The 20,474-nt window shown below is 40.4% G+C and overlaps 2 protein-coding genes across 2 annotated transcripts; one reads left to right on the top strand and one right to left on the bottom strand. All coding sequences in view use genetic code 11, as the record gives it.

Moving 5' to 3' along the window:
- Window positions 1-3,525: 3,525 nt before the first annotated feature.
- EGR_01296 (hypothetical protein) lies at window positions 3,526-10,664 on the bottom strand (the record flags this gene model as incomplete). The annotated part of the gene is made up of 2 exons (XM_024490545.1): window positions 3,526-4,298; window positions 9,710-10,664. The coding sequence occupies 2 exons, from the start codon at window positions 10,662-10,664 to the stop codon at window positions 3,526-3,528; spliced, it is 1,728 nt and encodes a 575-aa protein (XP_024354869.1).
- Window positions 10,665-14,986: 4,322 nt separating this feature from the next.
- EGR_01295 (putative G-protein coupled receptor) lies at window positions 14,987-18,500 on the top strand (the record flags this gene model as incomplete). Its single annotated transcript, XM_024490544.1, has 2 exons — window positions 14,987-16,063; window positions 17,715-18,500. The coding sequence occupies 2 exons, from the start codon at window positions 14,987-14,989 to the stop codon at window positions 18,498-18,500; spliced, it is 1,863 nt and encodes a 620-aa protein (XP_024354868.1).
- Window positions 18,501-20,474: the final 1,974 nt, after the last annotated feature.

The raw sequence follows: 20,474 nt of genomic DNA, 5'->3' as shown, positions 1-20,474 counted from the left end.
GGGGTGGGATGAAGCACTTGTCTGGCATTCGTGAACCAATTGTGATTGACATGATAGTAAAAATCTAACAATTATTCGCTAATATGCCTTAGTTAAACTTTCGTATCCATGCTTGAGTTATGATGCTGATGCATTAATATATTCGTTTGGGCTGTAATTCTCTGTGCAGTCACCAAAGTGTGAAGGTGATTAGGTGACGACGTGACTGCATTGGTTGTTTATCCTTTATGTTCGTAGAGAACACGACAGCAATCCGACAATTTGGATGAGGAAGCTGGCGTTTCACATTCAGAGTGTGCTTGCATGAACATTGCCCTTTCAGTAATTGTATCCCCGCCCATTCTTGTAAATTACTTAACAGGTAACAACCTTTCCCGCCAAAGTTACTGACTCATATCGAGGGCTAAATATCAAAGCTATCAACAAATTTCGGTCGGAATAAAGGTAAAAACCTCCACCTGTTTCGATAGTGGGAGATTTTTACTTTTACCTTTGGGGTAGGACCTTCTGGGAAAGATTTTCGGTTTGGTAATTTTTTAATTAAAAATAGGCGACAAATATGGAGTATATCTAACAAAACGATGAGATTTTGCACGATTTTGTGTTTAAATGTACTAAATAACGCCAATCTTCCTTTAGTGAAAGGAGTGAGACGCAGCGCAGTACGCAAAAACTAGCTCAAAATTATTTAGCGCTGATTTGTGGGAGGAGCATAGGACGAATTACTAGGCTACTGATCAGAGCAATCGACCGTGTGCACGGTGAAGTTAAATACTTATTCACAGTCAGCAAGATACAACAAAGAGTATTAAGTCCATAAAAAACGCAGAAAATCTCACAATTGCCGGAAGTAGAGTTGTAAGCGATGCAAAAACTGGCAACACTCATCTTCGGGGATGTGTGTGTAACAAATGCACGCAAATTGTGCCCACTGCCCACCACATTGATGAGGGCGTTCACACTTTTAAATATGAAAATAAGAAAGTAGCTGTAGAAATTGAAGTGGTTGCATTCCCATACTCTAGTGCAAATTTTTGAAATACCAAATTCCTAAAATTTTTACGAAGTTTCTCAGCCTGCTTCCCCAAGATTCACACTACAAATAATACCCAATTTCATATGCAGTGTTGTTTACCGTTACACATGACGAAGTTATAAGAGCATCAAATGTAAGCTCCAAGGTAAAATATTTGGTCATTTAATTCCCCATACTATAGATGGAGAGATATGAGCCAGCGAAGTCAAGTGAAATATTGAAGAAACACCTTAAAATCTTACGTATATTTAGTAAACTGAAATAAAAAAAGGCCTCACACCATGCAACATGACAAATAGAGTAAAAGATTAAGTTTTCACCTGTTGCATTCGTCGTGTTAGAAGCCAATCTGTCCATAAACAAAATAGCTTGGACAGTGCTAGAAATTTATTCGCTTCAGTGCTCCTCCCCACTTAAGCTTACAAGATTGGTTAGCCCAGAGTTAGGTCAGTTTTTTTTCCGCAGTGAAACGACGTAATGCAAAAGAATACGCTAATATAGTCGCAAATAATTAACAAAAGCAGATTATTCCATGAATTTTAAATGATCCAGTTATCTATTTAAAACCGAGTGTTGAGAATAGTTAACATTCCTGGAATTATTTGGCAGAATTTCGCTACACAACCACACCTGAAGCACCCACTGCAATGCACGAAAATGATTCACGCGAACCTGAAATTGCAGGCATGTGAGCCCGATTTCGCGATGCAATTAATTGCATGTCCCCTGGACACAGGAAGGATGACTTCACCTGATACGAGTGAATAAAAGTGAGTGGGCGTTAGTCCGATAAAATCATCAAGTCAAACACAATGCAATCACGGACGTGGAAAGTAAATTACTATTGGCAATCATTACTTAAAGAATAGTTACACTGCACAGCAGCAGATTACAATCACGCAAAAGGGCAATTCAAGCAATCCTTGTAAAAGTAGACGATAAGAGTAAGTGGCGGAATAGAGGGGTCTGCAGTTTGACTAAACTTAAAATTAATGTCCTTTTAAAATGTGTACATTTTCCAGTGTATTCACATCAGATGCTAGCCGTTCAGATGAGTTTATGCTAGGATGAACAGTATAAGGCCCTTTCTCTCTACTCTAGAATTAACAAGTGCTAAGAAAGTTGACTCTGTGAAAAAAAAGGAAGTTTATATTAACTAAGCATTTAGCACTTCAAAGCGCAGGATGGTCGTGCTAAACCCACATAAATGCAGTTATTTCATGTTTTGTATGTACACATAATACCTGTGGATACTTAAAGGTATCCGTCTCATGCTGCACGCATTAGACATCCGTTTCATTGTCGCCAATGCATGGTAAGCATCCATGGGATTCCATGATGATTAATGGGATGAGACCTCTGAAAACACAATCAACCCCTTTATTCTACAGACGCCGATAATTACAGAGTTTAATATTGGATGAAATGAAGATAAGACGATAAATAAAGTTTGTTGCAATGGTCTCTAAGCTTATAAAACTCATAAGTCGTGATTGATTCCATGTACGATTACAAAAGAGACGTAACGATGCACGGGTACGAACAAAGGCGCCAATCCATTTATCAAGTCAAGTGAACTCACTATTCCCAAGGCGGGAGCAATCTATGTACCATTATAATAGGCGTCACGTGGTAATGTCAAGCAAAAAATTCCTTGCTAGGAAAGCGTAATGTATACAAATATATGCCGCTAACCACAACACTGCTTACCACTCTGCTAATCGTAAGTCCAATGTTTATTTTTTTATCAATACAAACTCTCATTGCCCGTGTGAGATTGCTCTTGATTCTACTGAGCATTACTGAAGGCCGTGCAGAGTAACAGAGCCACTAATAGCTTTATATGTTGGTGTAAGCCGACCGGACGAAAACTGCAATTTTGATTTGTGTGCCAGTTACCGATGGACGATTTGGCCAATAAGATAAACAGAGGCCGTACAGTTTTGGTCAATGACATGCCAGTACCTACGAATTCAGGACGTGGCATTTGTTCAGTTTACTTTTGACGTATAGCTGATTTCTGCTCCGTAGTGATTCGAATACGTACCTCTTGATCACTCGTGGTCGTCAAATATATAGGCTCAAAATTACTTAAGTTGAGCCATAGTAATAAATGCTCAAGCGTTCCATCCTCCCCCTTTTTTGGGTATACCGCAGATGTGCCTATTTATTTGTTTATGCAGTTTCCTTCTCAAAGGTAAACCTTTTCCAGTTCGAAATATGTAGAGACCCTCATTTATTAACTCGCAATGACTTACTGTAAATAAATAGGATCTGGGACCAAACCTTACAGCTTCATTAGGTTACCATTAGCAGAGGAAATGTGAAGGAGACAATTTTTGCAATTATTTGATTTCAAAGTCTCTTTGAAATGGGAACGAGAAACAGATAGTGAGAATATTGTCAGTTAGCACAACATAAATAAATCATGAGCCATTACTAATGGTGAGAAATGTGAGTGCATGGGAAAATAGACTGATGTAAGTTCGCTAACCGCCTGAATCTCCGATACTTTGGATTTGCTGTCGATTTCGTCTCGGTAGCAGCACCGACGTCGATGTCTTGGAAGTGGTCGAGGTAGATTTCTCTTTTTCTCTCGACGTGGACTGTTGTGTGCTGGAATTATGACCAACTAAGACTCGGCAGCATTCAGGCAGGACATTGGCCAGAGCTCGTCTGGCCTTGACACTGGCAAGCATAGATACTGCTATCACACCTCCCTGAGCGCTGTTTACCAGGCCCAGTATTCTTCGCATTACGAAGAGTTGGGACCACCATCCAGCAAAAAGTTGCACAAACCAACTGGCGCCGAGGATAATAGCCAGTTTAGCGCAGATTCCGGCAAGGTTTTTTGACTTTTTGCGCCGTTTCCGCTCCTGTTCATTCTGAGGGGAGGAGTGCAACTGTGCTTCCTTAGAAAGGTGACAGATTTGGACACAGACCACAAGGAGAGCGAGAGAGTTAAAGGTGATCATGGTGCCCGCGGGCACAAGGAACCAAACGATCAGCCCTCCGAGGTTGGTGAACCAGGAACGCGCACCATCCGGACAGAAACCTGGGTAGACGGCGGCCAATGACTCTCCGAGGACTTCCGCAGTGGTGATGTTGAAACTGGCGAATTCGTCTTCGGTTTTGGCTTCGTCAAAGGTCGAAGGCTGAGAGACTGATGAGAGGTTGAAATATGCCGATGAGAGCAGATTGAAGGCATGTTCGTTAATAGTAGTGGCCGGTAGGACAAGGCAGAGGGGGAGGATGGTTGCGACTAATAGGTATTTGCGAAATGGTTTTCTTGCTCTGCTGTGTTTGTAGCCACGGGAGCATATTGCTGTCGACTATGAATCAGAGGTTAGCAGTTGATGGACAGTAAAATCTTTCGGAAAGATAAGTAGATGGAGGATTATTTGCCCTCTAAAGTGTTACGCTTTAGTTTTGCATAATGCTTATGCTAAATGTGATCGGTTAAATACAACCTCTTGGATTGCTCTCACAGTCTCAATTATAATATGCAGAACTATTAGTACTTGTGGCCCCAAAATTACTTTTTCAACATCTAACTATTGCCTTCACACAAAATTACTTATGGTTCGTCTATCAAAGGGACTGTTTTTAACGCATGCGTTGACTGACTCTGTCCCTTAAGTATGTGAACTCATATCTATAAGATCAACGACCTTACATCACAGTTGGATTATTAAGACCTATTTCAAAAATAATATTGGTACTAATACTTAAAAACAACTTCCTAATTCCTTCGACCCATTGCTGCAAAAGCGTTATATTGTGTGAGAATGGCCCTGGTTGGTTATGCTAGCCAGAGAAGGGATGGAATCACTCAGTTGATAGGTGTTGTGTTGAAACCGCTTTGGCAACGGTCTTCCCTACCTTACCGTAAGCCCGGATGCTTTTATTTAAATCGAAAACCATAATTTGGGCTAGCCTTCTTTGTAGTCTGTTAAAAGTTTGATTACGTTCATTTCAAATTCGGCCAACTGACTCCAATAAAAGGCCAATAAAATGACAAATGGGCCAAAAATTACAGCTGAGAAGCTTGATTTGCATCCGTTGAGATATTTGGGCTTTAACACTTTTTATTCCCACAGACAATTGCGCGGTAAACGAACAGCGAGCTGTGCCCACTCAAATGATGCTCCCGCTAGTGCGAATGCCATCAGTAATCCCGAAAAGTGGTACGTGATTCGTGTTAATTTCCAGGCGGTTCTATCATTCGAGCATAAGTGTTGGCCATTCTGCCTTGCTTGAAAGAAAGCCCTGTTGGGAGTGTAAAAGGATAGGCCATTTCTTCGTAATACAATGGCAGCCGGTGTACCATATCCCCGAAGAATCCGGTAGATTGACGTAAATATAATTATAAATAAGAGGAGGACGCCTAGATATGCCAAGTCATTTGTTGAAAGTCCTCCATTTAATCACGATGCTCCTTTTAATTCAGCACCCCACTTTTTGCGCATTTGGCCATAAAAACATTCGATTTTGTTAAATATGAGGCATTAATTCATTTTTATGCAATATATATCCACCAAATAGCTTAATAATCATCCTAGAGTTTAGTGCATAGCCTCTGCTAGGATAATTTCCAACGTTTCGCCAAGACTTTGAAGCATGTGGTGGGAATGAATTCCAGTCGAGAGTTGACATTCACGTAATACCGCTGGAATTTCCCTTCAAGACTAAGTCAAATTTTTAAACCAGCACCAAGACCATTTATCCAAAAAAAGACTGCCCTCAAAAGAACCACCTCCCCCATACGCCTCAGTGAAGTAAAACTGAGGATACGAGTGTATCAACCAGATGCATTTCAACTGCAAAAATTTGCTTTGATCTTAGGCCGAATGTGTTTGTGTTTTAGCTAGCGAGGCCTGAAAAATTGTCCGAATTGTGAGCACTCTCGTGTAGGTTTATGATTCGAGGTAAAAAGGTTGTGGTTTTATCGAGTAGAGAGAAATAGTGGACATGGCTACGTTTGTTTCTTGACGATTTCGAAATGTATGCATGACACAACCGGGAAGATAGATGGCATTAGTAGGATTTAAGCAAACCGATAGTTGCTAAAATTTTTCATAATAGAAGAATAAAATTGCGCCTTTTCCCTATTAGCCTTGAAAAGGACATCATGCATAAAAGTCTGCATGTGCACTTCGTTCATGAGTGTATTCCCAATAATTCGTCAAGCCATCATGGGTGAGAATCATAGCCTAGCTCTTATAATTGGAAACACAAAAGTGTGTTGATTGCATTTGAAATATGATGCTGGATCTAGTAAAAGTATGTGCTTTTAAGGCTTCTTTTGAATGGTTAATGCATTCTAGATCGTGTTGTGGGTCACAAATTGCGATCACAGTAAAGATCCCGAGCCATCACTTACCTGAATCGCATTGATGCATTTTTACGCTTATGCATACGATTTAGGGAAGGCAACCATTGCTAGTTACTAATGCAGTATTGAGGGACCACGATTCACGACGATACATCGTGGTAAATAAAACAATGAACCCATACAAGTACTAAAAAATAGCGCAGTGACCTAAATGCACTATAATCATAGCTGCTCCACACTATCTTATGCCTCTTAAATTATGCTTTTTAAACTATTTCCAACTCAGATAAGTGCATTATACTTAACTTGTGAGGAATTCTTTGCTGAAAGAAGTGTCAATGGACTTATCTTTCCATCGACGCATACTTACTGTCCATCAAAAGCCGAACTCTTGTCATGGTGCAACTTGAAACCCATTTATGTATAAAATGCTTTCATTTACAGCGGCTACATCTCAGCGGGACCGACTCTACGACTTTCAGCCCGCGGGTTATTCACCTTTCATGGCAAGATGAAATAAATTAGATTTTATGGCAGTCTAGTTTTCCCATGTTTTGTACAATAAAATTGAAACATAGCAGTGCTCTAACTATTCCCAACACTTCAACCTTTGATGTAGAGTACTTAAGGCGTTTAAGAAGAAAAAGGTGGGATTGGTCCCAAATCACCTTTGCTAACTCACGAACGTCACTCTTGTTAGAGGATTTCATGTAACTGCGCATAAATGCAGTTCAAATCACTCCAGCCGGACCGACGAGCATCCCTTCATCTTCTCAAAAATCCATTTCGCTTACTTTCGAAATATCCATAACGTAGAGCCGAAAAAAGCTAGAAGATCTTTAATTACGCCTTTAAAAATAAGGTAAAATGACTTCCTTCAAGAGACTACTTTTAAGATTCCTATCCTGAAGACAAAAGTCAAAGAATTGGTTTTTAAAATCGTGCTTAATCAAAATGGAACCACAAATAATAAAAAATTAATGATGGTCTTTGAAATTCTTCCAACGTAGCAGCTTTATGGAACCGAAGTGGAGAAAACTTGATAAGAAGGTTAAGGTTGATAAGCTGAAGTTGTGGCATGCTTAAGCAAATAACCAGAACTTCAATGAGTTATCATAATCTATATTTGCCATAAACTAAGAAACTGTGCCATTGACAAGCTGGATAGTGTAGATACATTAAGAATAGTGCATTCGATCGATGATGCATGATGATGATGTTTTACGCTTAAGACGCTAAAGGCTGTGTAGTATGCTTATTAACACTTTATTAATATTTTAATATCGAACATGTTCTGGATCCTGTGCACATGTGATTAAAAAGGGAGGAAATCATCGCCGTGCAATTTATTGCGCTCACTGGACTCGTTAGCGTTGCAATTCACAATGGCCGTGGTGACCACTTTCAGCGTGCAGACCATAAGGGTAGTGAAGTCCAGATGCTCATTGAATGAATTGCTAACTTAAATGAATTACTGCAGCCTCGACGTCCGAATTACCTAGTTTTCTGTCCCCTTTTTGTCGTTTTTGTTTAGCCCAAACGCCGGTGCTAAAAAACGCACTTCCCTCTGACATGTGTTGCGAAACACTTTGAATGTGAGCACTGGAAGGTGCTTCAGTGCAGTTTCAGCTTGTGCTTGCACACTTGATAGTGACATAATTAGCAATCGGCCCTATATTGTATCTGCCGTAAAATGAAAATTAGTTGGACTCAAGACTTAATGAAAAGGGAATGGTAAGGACAATTTGATATTTAAACAAGCTCGTCACTTGTTCCTAAGTCCAATAAGGTCAAAGTACTTTGCCACTTTACCAATTTGGTAGCCTTAAGAAGTACCCCACTCAATCCTGCCAGATAAGATTGTTTTCTTCCAGAAAAATAACGATATTTCAACATGCTTGCCATGTTTTTGATGAGCTAACTCGGCCTGACCAAACTCGATGCTTAAAGGATAAAGCAGACAAAAATGTCTAAATAATTATGTTTGTGATTCCCACTTCTGAGTTATCACTATACCCGACGGGACTCCAATCAACTCTTTGAAGTTGACATAACTTTGTGATTTTCCGATTTTTGAAACTTTTTGGATAAAACAAATTAAAAATTGACTTCGTGATTTTATTACATTGAACCAAAAGGGAAGTTTTATGAACTCCATGGAAGTCCAGCCATTAAAATTTTCCATAAATTGAAGGTAGAAACTGAGAAATGTAGCGAGTATACCATCTATAATTTGCAAGTATTTTTTGTAAAAAGGGTACGGAACATAGAGGGATCAAAATTAAAGTTTTAAGTAAAACGGCGACGTCTAAGCGATTCTAAATGAGTGCATTTCGAGATCGTATAGTTCACAGCTGGTGTGGGTGAAGAAGAGCCAGTGTACAGATGCTATGCTACAACATTCAATGGTGCTTTCGTTAAAGCTCTTCCTCAATGCTAATCGTCTTAGTAGAAAATGATGAGTTAATATTTTCGGCAGATTGCTCATACTACTAGTTGGCTCTAGAAGACACTTTGGTGCTGTTACTTCTTTTTTTCCAGAAATCTCCGTTATCCCACTCAGCGATTGGTATACTGGTAAGGCTTTTAAGGAGATGGAAGGTTTTTTTATCATTCATGTTGCCAGAACATTTAAACCGAGCACGATGTGACATGTGACTCGGAACCATTATTATCCAAGGTTGGGATTCTGTTTTCATTTTAAATATTCTCCGCCACGGTCATTCAGTAATGCTATAATCTCACCTACTTAAAACTTCAATATTAAGCCAACAGTAGAATGGGCTGCTCTTAAGCTTGTTCAAAAGAGTAGTTTTTAATTCAAATGCATTGATTATTCACATCGTGGAATTTGAATTGTGCTTAAAAGGTTTCTCTGTAATTCGCCATTTGATTTGTGCAGTTAAGAATTCTACAGATTCGTCGATTTCACATATTTGTGGAACCGCATGTTTGGCATTGATTAAGTACGAAATTGAAGTTAATGGAATAAAAGTAAGGCTCTTAAAATTTCGAAAACATTTAAATGACAATAATCACAGATAGGACGTAACTATAGTCCCATTTTAGGCCCACAAATGCCCGAAATCTGTAGTTTACTAAATACCTTCACAATTGAAAAAGAAATTTGGAATTTGGCGCGTATGAACTGACAGAAGTGTTTTTTGAGTTAAATTCTACAGAACTAAATGTTTCAAATGTGTATTTTTAGAAGTCTCTTACCGTTCTTTTGTTCCAATGACAAGTGAGGAACTTCCAGCATATAGTAAAGCAGTTTCTACAGTTTCCGAAAGTGAGGAGAAGCTGCGTAGCAAGGAGCGTCATCCATGTGAAACTACAGAGGAGCGAGTAAAGGAGCAACGCCACCATGAAGACACAAAATCCGCGATTTTCCACATGAGAGACGGCAAATGCGACCATCAAAAAGGTCGCCTCCATCACCAGCAGTGCTATTCCCAGTCCCATGGTCAAGATGCCGGCTAACGATCGCCGCAATTTGGCAGTCAGACCGTAGACCACTAGCATAAGAGTTAGCCCAACGATGGAGAAGATGAGTAGTGCTAGTTGAACCCAAGTGTAAACTGCATTTCTATTGTCTGTATCGTACACTGGATTTGATGACGCACTGGAAATCTGTGTTTTGTTCCTGTTGGTACTGTTGCTGTTTTTGTCATCTTTGCCAAAATTGAGAGGAAGAGTGATGTATTGGCTGTTGAGATATTCATCGGGTATGATGAAGAGATCGTCCATACTGAGGAAACTGACTTTTGGGCTAAGGAGTCTAGACCGCTGAGGAATGCAAGGCCGACTCAAACTCGCTGGAAGTTTTACGCTAACAAGGCATTCCGTTGTATTGCCTTCTTTTCTGCAACCCAAGTGAATTGGTGAGAAGTGAACTTGATCTTGAGATTGTCCATTGCAAATGGCACAAAACACGTTGCCATAAAGTCGCCTGTTGCGGAAACTTACTACAGGAACTACTGAACGCGCGTGTGTTCGTAGCCATTGAAAAAGGTTCTCCTCCCGGCTGGCAACCAGCATCAGATCAGCCTCTTCGCACCCTAATTTCACTTCTTCACTAATTGGCTTTTCGGATGGACAGTGGGTGATTGCACTGACATAATCGCCGCTTGGCAATATCATATCCTCTAGAAATACGTTTTCTATACTCAGACAGACTGATGGCACAGCATCCCCTTCGGATGAAAGTGGCGACAGGGTGCTGTTTACAGCGGCACAACAGTCGTTTAAGTCGTGGCATCTGTAGTCGCAGAAGCACCCTACGCCACTCATGCACTCGCCTAGGAGGACGCTCTTGAAGTCCTCTCCCCATGCTGAGAAGGTAAAAAGAAGTAACAGTGGAAAACCCAGCATCAGCAGTGTTCCTCTCAGTTATTTTTTGTGCTAACAACCACGAGTGTTTGCGTTTTCTTGGCGTGAACACACAAGCCTGTAAAGCAAGCTGATTGGTTGGCTTTGGTGGATAATAATTTGTCTGTTTTCAGCAGGCAGATCCTGCACATCCCATACTGTACTGCCAAGAATATATCTAAAAGAGAAGTATTTTATTTTTATACGCATTTAGTATTCAATAATATAAAAATTCTTATCACGCGAAACCTGAAATTTAACTTCTATAATGCTTTACAGCGGAAGTGAATCTAAGCCCCTATTTTTAGTACCATAAAGAAAACCCCAGGAAGGCTGCTAATGCAGTGTACAAATGCTATGACTGTTATTTGCTTCTCTCACTGCGGCCCGCTTTTAGAGAATCCTATTTAGATGCTGCTTACATTTTACCCATTATTACGAGACTTGCAGGTCTTGATGGATGGAATCGTAGCGTTGCTAAGTGGCTGCTCAGCGCATGTGTGTTACAATGGGACGGCATTTCGGCAGTTTTGTACATGGTATCACCTCTTGGGGTTGAAACTTCTTACGTATACCTCTGCCTCACCAACTAGAAAGATCCTTATTTCATTATGGTGGGTTCGAAGGAATTTCCCCATCTGACATGACATTTCATCACACTTGTATTACTGGCCGATTTTCTGATGAAGCATTTCAGTGCGACCGGATCTATGAACGAAATTGCATATCATTCAGTGTTCCTAAAGGTAAGTAATGTGTAGTCAAGTTCATGAATATGAGGAAGCAATTCTTCCAAGTAATGTTTTTCACGCGGTTTATATAGTAGAGGTCAGGCATTCGGATCTATAGGTAGATTTAGAAAGACGCCTTTACCTATTTAAATTAAGCGAGCAGGCATTTGGCATTAATGTAAAAATAACGTCCAATTTGATGAAATCTCGGTCAAGGTTGGTAAAAAGCTTTAAACTGCTTGAAAAAAGGGATAGTAGGCAGCACTTTTATCTAAATAATAAAGTGAGTGAAGTGCAGGGGAGTCTGACGAATGTAAGCCGCTTGACTTTGCAAATTCAAAAAGGAGAATCTAAAAGGATAACTGGATTATGTTTCTTTTCCACGAATCAAAGTTAATCCGCTAAATTCTTTCAATGCGCTTTTTTTGATACACCTTTACAACTGCTTTCGCATGGGTAACCACCAAGGATACTGCTGGGGATGCAACCAGAGATTCATCCAAATAGCATCCCATGACCAAAAATTTAAACAAGTCCAACTGCGTAGATTAATCTTACGATTTTGCCTGAGGAACTGCATTTACGGTGCTCTTATTGTACTGATGTGATTTACATCACTCCTATACTACTAAATCCTTCTCGTGCCCCACCTGCATTTCTTGTTGCAGTCTGCCTAGATCATTGCTTCTATCCAACACACCTCATTATTATTAATGCAGAGTATATCGGTGTGTGTTCTAAATTGTCTTCCCCGTCAACACAACCCTTTTTAAGCCGTTTCGTCAATGTAGGTCTCCGGTACGTACTTTTTTAATATACCATTTCTTGGCATAATATCCCATCCTTTTTCTTCTAGGGCATAGTCGTGGCATTGTGGATTATTCAAAGGAACGCGTTTTCATCTCGTGAAATGCTAGACTATCATTTACATACCTACACGCCCATTTTGAATCATTTTGTATTGAATGGACGGTTTCATTTTGAAATAATTTTCATAACTACTTCTTATTCATGTCGGTGGCTGAAATTCGCCTTTTACCCATAAAATTGGTGCTATCCCCCGAAAATTTCAATACTAAGCTTGTAAATTCAACACTCGAAATCTGTTTGAAAAATACGTAATATGTGGCAAATCCAGAAAATGGATACATTATTTAATGGAGGGGTAACAAATCTTTGAAAATAAACATGAGCAGACGGAACTTTAAAAAAAAGTATTGCACAAAACAACGGTGTGTAGTAGATGTTACTGAATGCGTTACCTTGCTATTGATGCGGCTGGAGCCTCGATATTCCCTTTTTTGGGCTTTCAGAAATAATCACGAGTTTTTACCCACAGAGTGAGCGCGACTTTTATTTTTGAGGACTAACAAACTTGTAAGTTGCTTTATTTCACCTTTTAAAGTCCGATTCATTATTGGATCTGATTACATTGGAAACGTGGGAGTTGATTGGGCGGACAGCTTGACGCATTTTTATTGGATCTAGGAGCACCAAGTTTGAATTGGTGCCTGCAACTACGTTTTTGGATGCGTCGGCAAAACTGGCATATCGACGTAACGTTTATACTTAGACAATAAGCTGTCGGTGAAGGTGAGGTTTTTTCTTATATTATGAGAAATTAAGCAAACAAAGCAGCTTGGCAAATTTGCACTAAGATTAAAATATGAATCAAAGTCGGCGGAAATATTTTATGATAGTTAGTTGCACTAATAATGTGAAAACGGAAAAATGAAGTTGAGTAATGTCCTACGTTTAATAATGAAACCAGATCGCTACATCGACTAGCCTTAAACAATGTCATAAACGAGAGGATTGGATTAAAATATTTTTGTTTCATGGTAAAGCACACTGGACTTAGCGTAAAAAAAGGTAAATCGTAAATGCTTTCACACCTAGTAGATTGCTCGAAAGTAATGCTTTTTGTGCATTGTACTGTCAAGCTTTGTAAATGCCAGTTGGATTTAGTATTGACTATCTTGCTAATTCCGAGACAATGGACTGGTGTGATCTACATAAGTTTATGAAACTGCTGTTAGTGCATGTAAATAAGCTGCACTTATTAAGACAAAAGTCCATTAATGTCCAAATTAGGCATGGCTCATTAAAACAGACCTTCTTAAACAAATAACAGTGGTGCATTGAAGCCATAGTGACGTGACATTCGATTGTGTTCTGTAATGAGTAGCAGCCATGCAGAGCTTACATTGGAAAGAGGCGTGGATCACACATTTGTCGATTTCACCGACACACTCTCATGGGTGCATTCGTAAGGGCCATTTCTGGCTTCCTCTCTGCGTATTTGAGGTCTTTTGTCCTAATAAAAAGGATGCCAAGATGAGAGATTTCTTTAGCAGCTCAATTTAGCGTTGTTTAAGCAATTTTGCAAAGCGCTAACCCTTCATCTTAGCATGTGGAGAGGAAGACAAGGCTTCACTACTTTTGCGACTGTCCTATATTTGAACAGGAAAGCACAATGCTCAGAGGTAGCTGTTTTTTGCAGAAAATACAAACGAAGAATTTCATGAAATTAGGAATAGGATAAGCTGACTCTTATTTCAACCCACCCGCTGTTGAATACATCAATTCTGCTAAACATTAATATCTTGCATATGCCATATTAAATGTTCATCACACAAGTCAAGTCATTTTATTTACTAATTCTCAATATGTACTTAAGATTTTAACCTACTTCCTTTATTAGCGTTTCATCCTATTCATTCGCTCAAGTCGTTATAGCTTAAAAAAGTGGATTCCCACTACTTTAAAAGAATCTCAGGACTAGTCAAGCTGTTGGCAGTGCAGAGTTGTATAGCTAATTCCAATCTTAGATTCTTCATCTTTTTTAATAAAAGCAGGTCATTTTTTATAAAAGGAGCAACTTTCTGCACACACATATGTGTCGTATTAAAGTTGTGTGTACCACTTGAGGGAGAACCATGTTGCGTGAATCAGATTAAGTAAAAACCTTTCAGCGAAACATGGCGCTGAAGCATATTTGGGGTACCTTATAACATACTCCAGGCATTTCTCAAAATTCTAATAAGTCGATTTAGCTATCACTTTCAGGGCAAGTTCTTCAAATTTTTGCTTTTACTCGGCGCCAAAAATAAATTATTGCACACTTTGCTTTTAAGACCTAACATAACGTATCATTTTAAGCAATTTACAAAGTACATTAAATGGCGAAGGCAACTCCCTCCCTTCCATCGATTATTCCAGGCCTCCTTAGGATCAAAATGCCAGCTCATTTCATTAGGACTAGCTTTAACTTCATTTCTGGTATATCACAGGTTCATTGTGAAACACTCATGTGAATTGTCTCAGGTTAGGCACTGTTGACTACTAATGACACTGTGGCAAAAACACGGTATATGCTCTGACTTGATTCGTTCATTTCACGTCCACCAATAGAAACCTACCAACGCAGCCATTGGCGGAAGCCAGCGCACAAAATTTTCGATTCGGGCTGCAAATGTGCCATACAAAAATCAGACACCGTGACATTCAAGTATGTTAATTGCAGTGATTCATATTGCACTGCTTCTCGTGCCACAAGTATGCAGTGAGACAACGACTTCTGGCGGATCGGCTAGAAGCGGCGAATTCGGTCTCTTTCGCAGCCGTGACAATACAACTACAGGTGAAGCAGAAAAGTATGCAATGGCCAATCCGAGGTTACAGTGCATTGGAGTCATGCGCGGCCTCCTCCTCACAGCTGGGGTCCACCTGGAGCCGCGTGTCATGGCCATCGGTCAGTGTCCGCCAGAAGCACCGCCCACTTTAGCAACCCTCTGTTCCACCGACATCCCTGTATTTCCTCCAGAGGTGGAATCCGTCAGTAAACTGCAAAATCAACTCCTATCAAAACTTAAGACCGGAAACAAACGAAACTTAGGCATGCATTTAAACCTAGCTATTCGGAAAGTCTCTCCGGTTGTCGACTCTAAATCGAATGATATATACGCAAATATATATTGCGCACAGTGTCATAATGTTTCTTCCACCAAACAGATAAAACGCCTTCCAAAACGACTACTTTGTGACAATCAGGAGGATGCTATTAAATGTTTCGTCCAGGCTGAAATGCCGAAAAATGTAAGCTTCTGTGACTCATACGCATTAGTTCTACGATCCTTCTTCACCTGGGACTCCATATTCACGCTTCCAGAAGAAGATGAAGCGGATACAGAGAGGTCCTCTACAAAATCTGTTTTTGAGTTGATTCAATGGATCTGCTGCTCCCTCTCAATGATCGCACTGGTTATCGCCATCTACTTATTTGCCAGCTCGGCGCGATTGAGGAGACCGCTCCCAGGCAAAATGATGATCGCGCTCTGCTGCACACTGTTCAGTGCGCTGGTAGCCTTCCTCCTCGCCAGTGGCGTCATGGACTTCCTCAGTGCGCCTCTCCGACCAATGTGCGTTATCTTCGCCTGCCTCCTCCAGCTCCTCCTTCTTGCCGCTTTCGTTTGGATGGCAATTTTTGCCACGGAATTATTACGTACCTTCGGCCTTACTCGAGTGTTCCAGCATGCTTTTCTGTGTTACTGCTGCAGGAAAGTGAGAGACAGAAACACCAAAGCAATGGTAAAATTGCATTTTCTATGCGTTAGCAAACAAACTGTTCCGAATAAATAACAGGGGATTTTATGCAGGTTGACCAGGTGATCACTTCTAGAAAATTGTGACTGAAACCAAAGTGAGAAACTGTTTACATTAGAAAATGTCTTTGAGGGCTAAGAACACTGGTGCGCATAGGATATTCACATAACACTCTAATTCCTCGAAGAGGTGAACGATGAGTTACATGATATGCGATGGTGCTGATGTCAATAACATAAGTGAATAAGCATCACTCACTTGTGTGCATTTCGCATCAGTGTTTTGACAACGCATTTTGAACAGTGAATAACCTACACACAGTGGTTGGTCCAAAAAGCCCTAGTGTGTACCCACCCATCATGCATAATAATCGTAACTTCTTCCTCATTGTCACGTTTACTTTTGGCCTTTATGTTCAGTCCTCCAAGTGACGTCTAGCATTTGCTGGCAAAGAAAGTGATTATTTGCGATAAAAACAGGAAATGCGATCTCCAAGTCAGAAGTAAAGGCTCAATGAAGGTGAAACCAATTCAGTAAATTTCTTCACAACAAGGATTACAACAGATTATCCAGTACGAACTGGCCACCTCACTGTACTTGTTAATATTAAAGGAAAATTTCTCCAGTCAGGACGTGGTATTTTGGCACTCTTTCCCCTGAAGTTTGATTAATCGTGTCTTCATTTGCTAGTGTTAGCGTCGCTTGTTAACTCATGACAGTCGGATGAGTTTTAATTTAACTGGCCTTATGGGTGCTTTCACTAGCACCCTGATTGAAGTCATACCCTTCCTACTTCCTCCCACTGCTTTGTCTGTGCTACTGGTTCTGTGAGAATTTTTGCTGCCTATGTGAATAGGTGGGATTTGGATAATGATGGACACTTTCAATTCGATCAGGTGTAAAACATTCGTGAAGTTGTGCATCCACACGTCTTCTCTTTGTTTTGTTAACTAGTGGAATTTCCCTCAACTTGAGAAACGCGTTCACATTCCATAAATTAGCTCGACTGTCTGTTCATCTCGTCATACTAAAGAAATACTCCCGTTATTGTAGAATTCCCAAAAAGATTTTCCAAAAAGAATTATGTACTTCTCAGTGAATTTAATAACATAATTTGATCATGATAAGTTGTGGCAGTGTTCAAGGCAGAAAGCTAAACAGCGCGTTTTAGAAAATTCTAGTGATCTATACACGACGTACACACAAACACCCGGTTGACTAGTCTGCCATTCAAACCGCTCAAGACTGCACCTATTGATGTACAAACACTGAGAAATTATTCATCAGTAAAGCTTTTACCCAATTTAAGCAGAACGCTTTGCACGAGAAACTCCCAATTTTTCCATTTCCGGGAGCTTACTGCAGCACTGAGTCATTTCGCTCCATCCCATAAGAATCTATGAAGTTCATTCGGCCGGCTCAAAAAGGTCGCTTCCACTTCCAGAATGATAGTCGGTTTTTAGTGTAATGTTGTGTCAACTCAAAAAAATAAATTCTAATTTACTCTGAGCCATGTTTTCAAGGCTAGCATCAATAAAATGTGAGTTTTTTGAAAAAAAGTGACCAAGTTTTTTTTCTTTTAAAATTCTATAATACCTAAACTTCACATTAATTCATTTATGCCTTATTGTCTTAGGGTATGATGCTTCGCGCGCGTGGGTCAGATCCTAACTCCAACAGCCGTTTCAAGCATCAAATAATTGTAGCAATTATACTTCCTCTCTGTTGCACCATCCCCACTTTGATCATCAACGAATACGCCTACCGCCGTCTGAAACCGTTGTACGATACCAGTGCTAATAGCAATTGGTCCCTCAGTTCTCAAGAGGCGGAACTTGGGTCTGCTTTATACCGCCTCAATCCTGGCTTCTGTCCCGTCAATAATCCGAACTACGCCTGGTTTAAGGGGCATCACGTAGGCCTTTTGGTCTGGTTTCTTATACCCTCAGGAGTCACGATCTTCTTTAATCTCTTTGCCCTCATTATTGTGTGCATTCAAATCTGCCTACTAAAACGGGAGACAGGACTGTCACCGAGCACTGCAAGCCCACAGATCGACGCACACACGAAGCCCTCCAAGTCTATCGTCGCAGTATGCACGAAACTGGCGGTCATTCTGGGCGCCAGTTGGTCTATCCAACTTCTCGCGGGCCTGAGTCCCCAACTGGAGCTGCTGAGGCAGTTGGCGGGTCTAGTGAACAGCGCTCAGGGCGGCATAATCGCGGTCTCGATGCTAGCGAGCTCGAAGGCTCGGCGCGTGATGGCGCAGAGGCTCCCCGCAAAGTGCTGCAAGGCCCTTGGCGTCAGCGAGTCTGCTTCATTCAGCACCCAGGAAATGACCACCTCCGCCAAATCCAGGTCACGACTCGCGGGCCAAATCAACTCGCAGACTACCAGCCTTCTCCAAAGTGTTGGCTCCTGAAAACCTTATGCTCACGGATTGTGGGCGTTCACATAGAGCCGTTTTGCGCATTGAATTAATGCAGAATCAGTCTTAAATCTTTATCCGTGGGATTGTTTTTAATGTACAATAAATAATTATCATTGAAATAGTGCTGTTATCACTGAGTTGTAACTGTTTGAGATTTTAATAATTTGTGAATTAGCAGCATGGAAAAGGAACATTCAAATTTATCATACTTATGCCATCACTTCATTGCCTATTGCAACTGTTATACTGTTTGAATTTTTATGCGAAAATGCTTTTGCACAAAAGCTGCCCTTAGACAGAAAACAACGTGAACGCTAGCTTACTTCTTGGCATCTTTTTCTCGTATTTGTAGGCACTTCTGCCAGCCATATCTGCTCCCTTTTGAAGTTTTATGAAGTTACTTATTTAAAATCATTTCCAAAGTAGCTAACCATACAAAAAGATATTAGAGCCATGCTATTAGTAGGTAAGTAGATGCCATGTAATCTTGCACCCTCGTCATATCACACCTCCATCATCCGAAGCGTGATATGGCTTATACAGTCCTGAATGCCCAATGCCTCATGACGACAACCGCAAACCACCAGATTGACGGGTTCTCCACAGAGATCACTGCTATCAGTCCTTCGCCGACTTATGACTGTCCATGAGCAGTGAAGCGATATTCGGCCATGCCATTTTGCCTGACAGCTAACCACTAGCCATTGGTGCTCTCAGGTTCAGAACTCGCAATAATAAATTGCTTGTTAAAAGTGAGTGCAATAAAGTCGTGAGTAGTCCTTTAATGACCAACTTACGCTAAGAATGTATAGGAGAGATTAATTGAAGACACGAAATTAACAGATCAGCGCCATTGCAAACTCACAAATGATCACGGTGATAATCTGGTTGTTAGTAGAACATTGCGAATTACCTTTCACAATGCGTGTTGCTTAAGCTAAGAGAACTTAGTAAGGAAAAAATTCCACTCCGTTAATAAGAAAGGAACATTAAATGTCCAACGATTAAAATCAATTGGGGAACATGAAGTAGGAACAGTGACCTCCACAACATCTGCAACAGTTTCATATGCCGCCCTCAGGTAAACGCCACTGCAATTTCCGCATATACGCCAAGTTTGATTTCTTCACTTCATCTCATTGGAATACCGGGTTTTCTATGTAACTTATATGATATCTACTTGATATTTCTTACTTAGTTTTTTTAATATCCTCCGCACAAAAACATTTAGTTTGTGTTTCTAATTAAAAGTTCTCATGTTTGGCAATTTACTCGGGAAAGATTTTACACCTGAACTGGGAAGATCTCCGAACAGCGTTTTTTGCCGTCATACAATAATTGCTAATATTGGCTTACGCATTATTGTGCTAAACTTATGGCAACTCTTTTAGGTATTCTTCTTAGACTTGATGGGCAATTGGTTTTTTGCTGCACTCAGTGCCAGTTAATTGCATTTTACATGGACCAAGCAGCATCGCTGTGCGCCCGAGGCAGAAGTTTTTGGGTGTGCGAATAAGACCAATGGCTGCAAAGTAAGGCAAACTGTGCAGACTGCTGCTGCCCTAAAATTTATGTATCCTAATCCCAAAGTTGTCACTTCTTACTGAATTTAAACTTCATCTGTCCAAAAGCGGACTACCTCCGAAATAAAATTTTAGCGGGTTCACTTTTGCTTCACAATTTTCATTTAATTTCACCCTCAAAAATCATGATAGGCTAGTTTGGGTTTAAATGCAGAAAATATTGATGTTGAGTTGAGAGATGAGCCAATTTCTGGTTTGAATTTACATAAAATACATACCAAATAGATTTTGAGACCTTCTTTAAAGTTAGAACAGTGCTGTAGAAAAGTTTCAATAAACTAATTTCATACTCTGGCGTGTGCGTTCGCACAGAAACCATGATAGACCATTTACACCAGTCGCGACTCAATACACAAGTCGTCACCCACTTCCGAATAGCAGC

Source organism: Echinococcus granulosus (genome assembly GCF_000524195.1).
Source record: "Echinococcus granulosus chromosome Unknown EG_S00005, whole genome shotgun sequence".
NCBI lineage: Eukaryota > Metazoa > Platyhelminthes > Cestoda > Cyclophyllidea > Taeniidae > Echinococcus > Echinococcus granulosus.
Note: the sequence above shows the minus strand (reverse complement) of the source record. Positions and strands in the feature narration are given on the sequence as shown.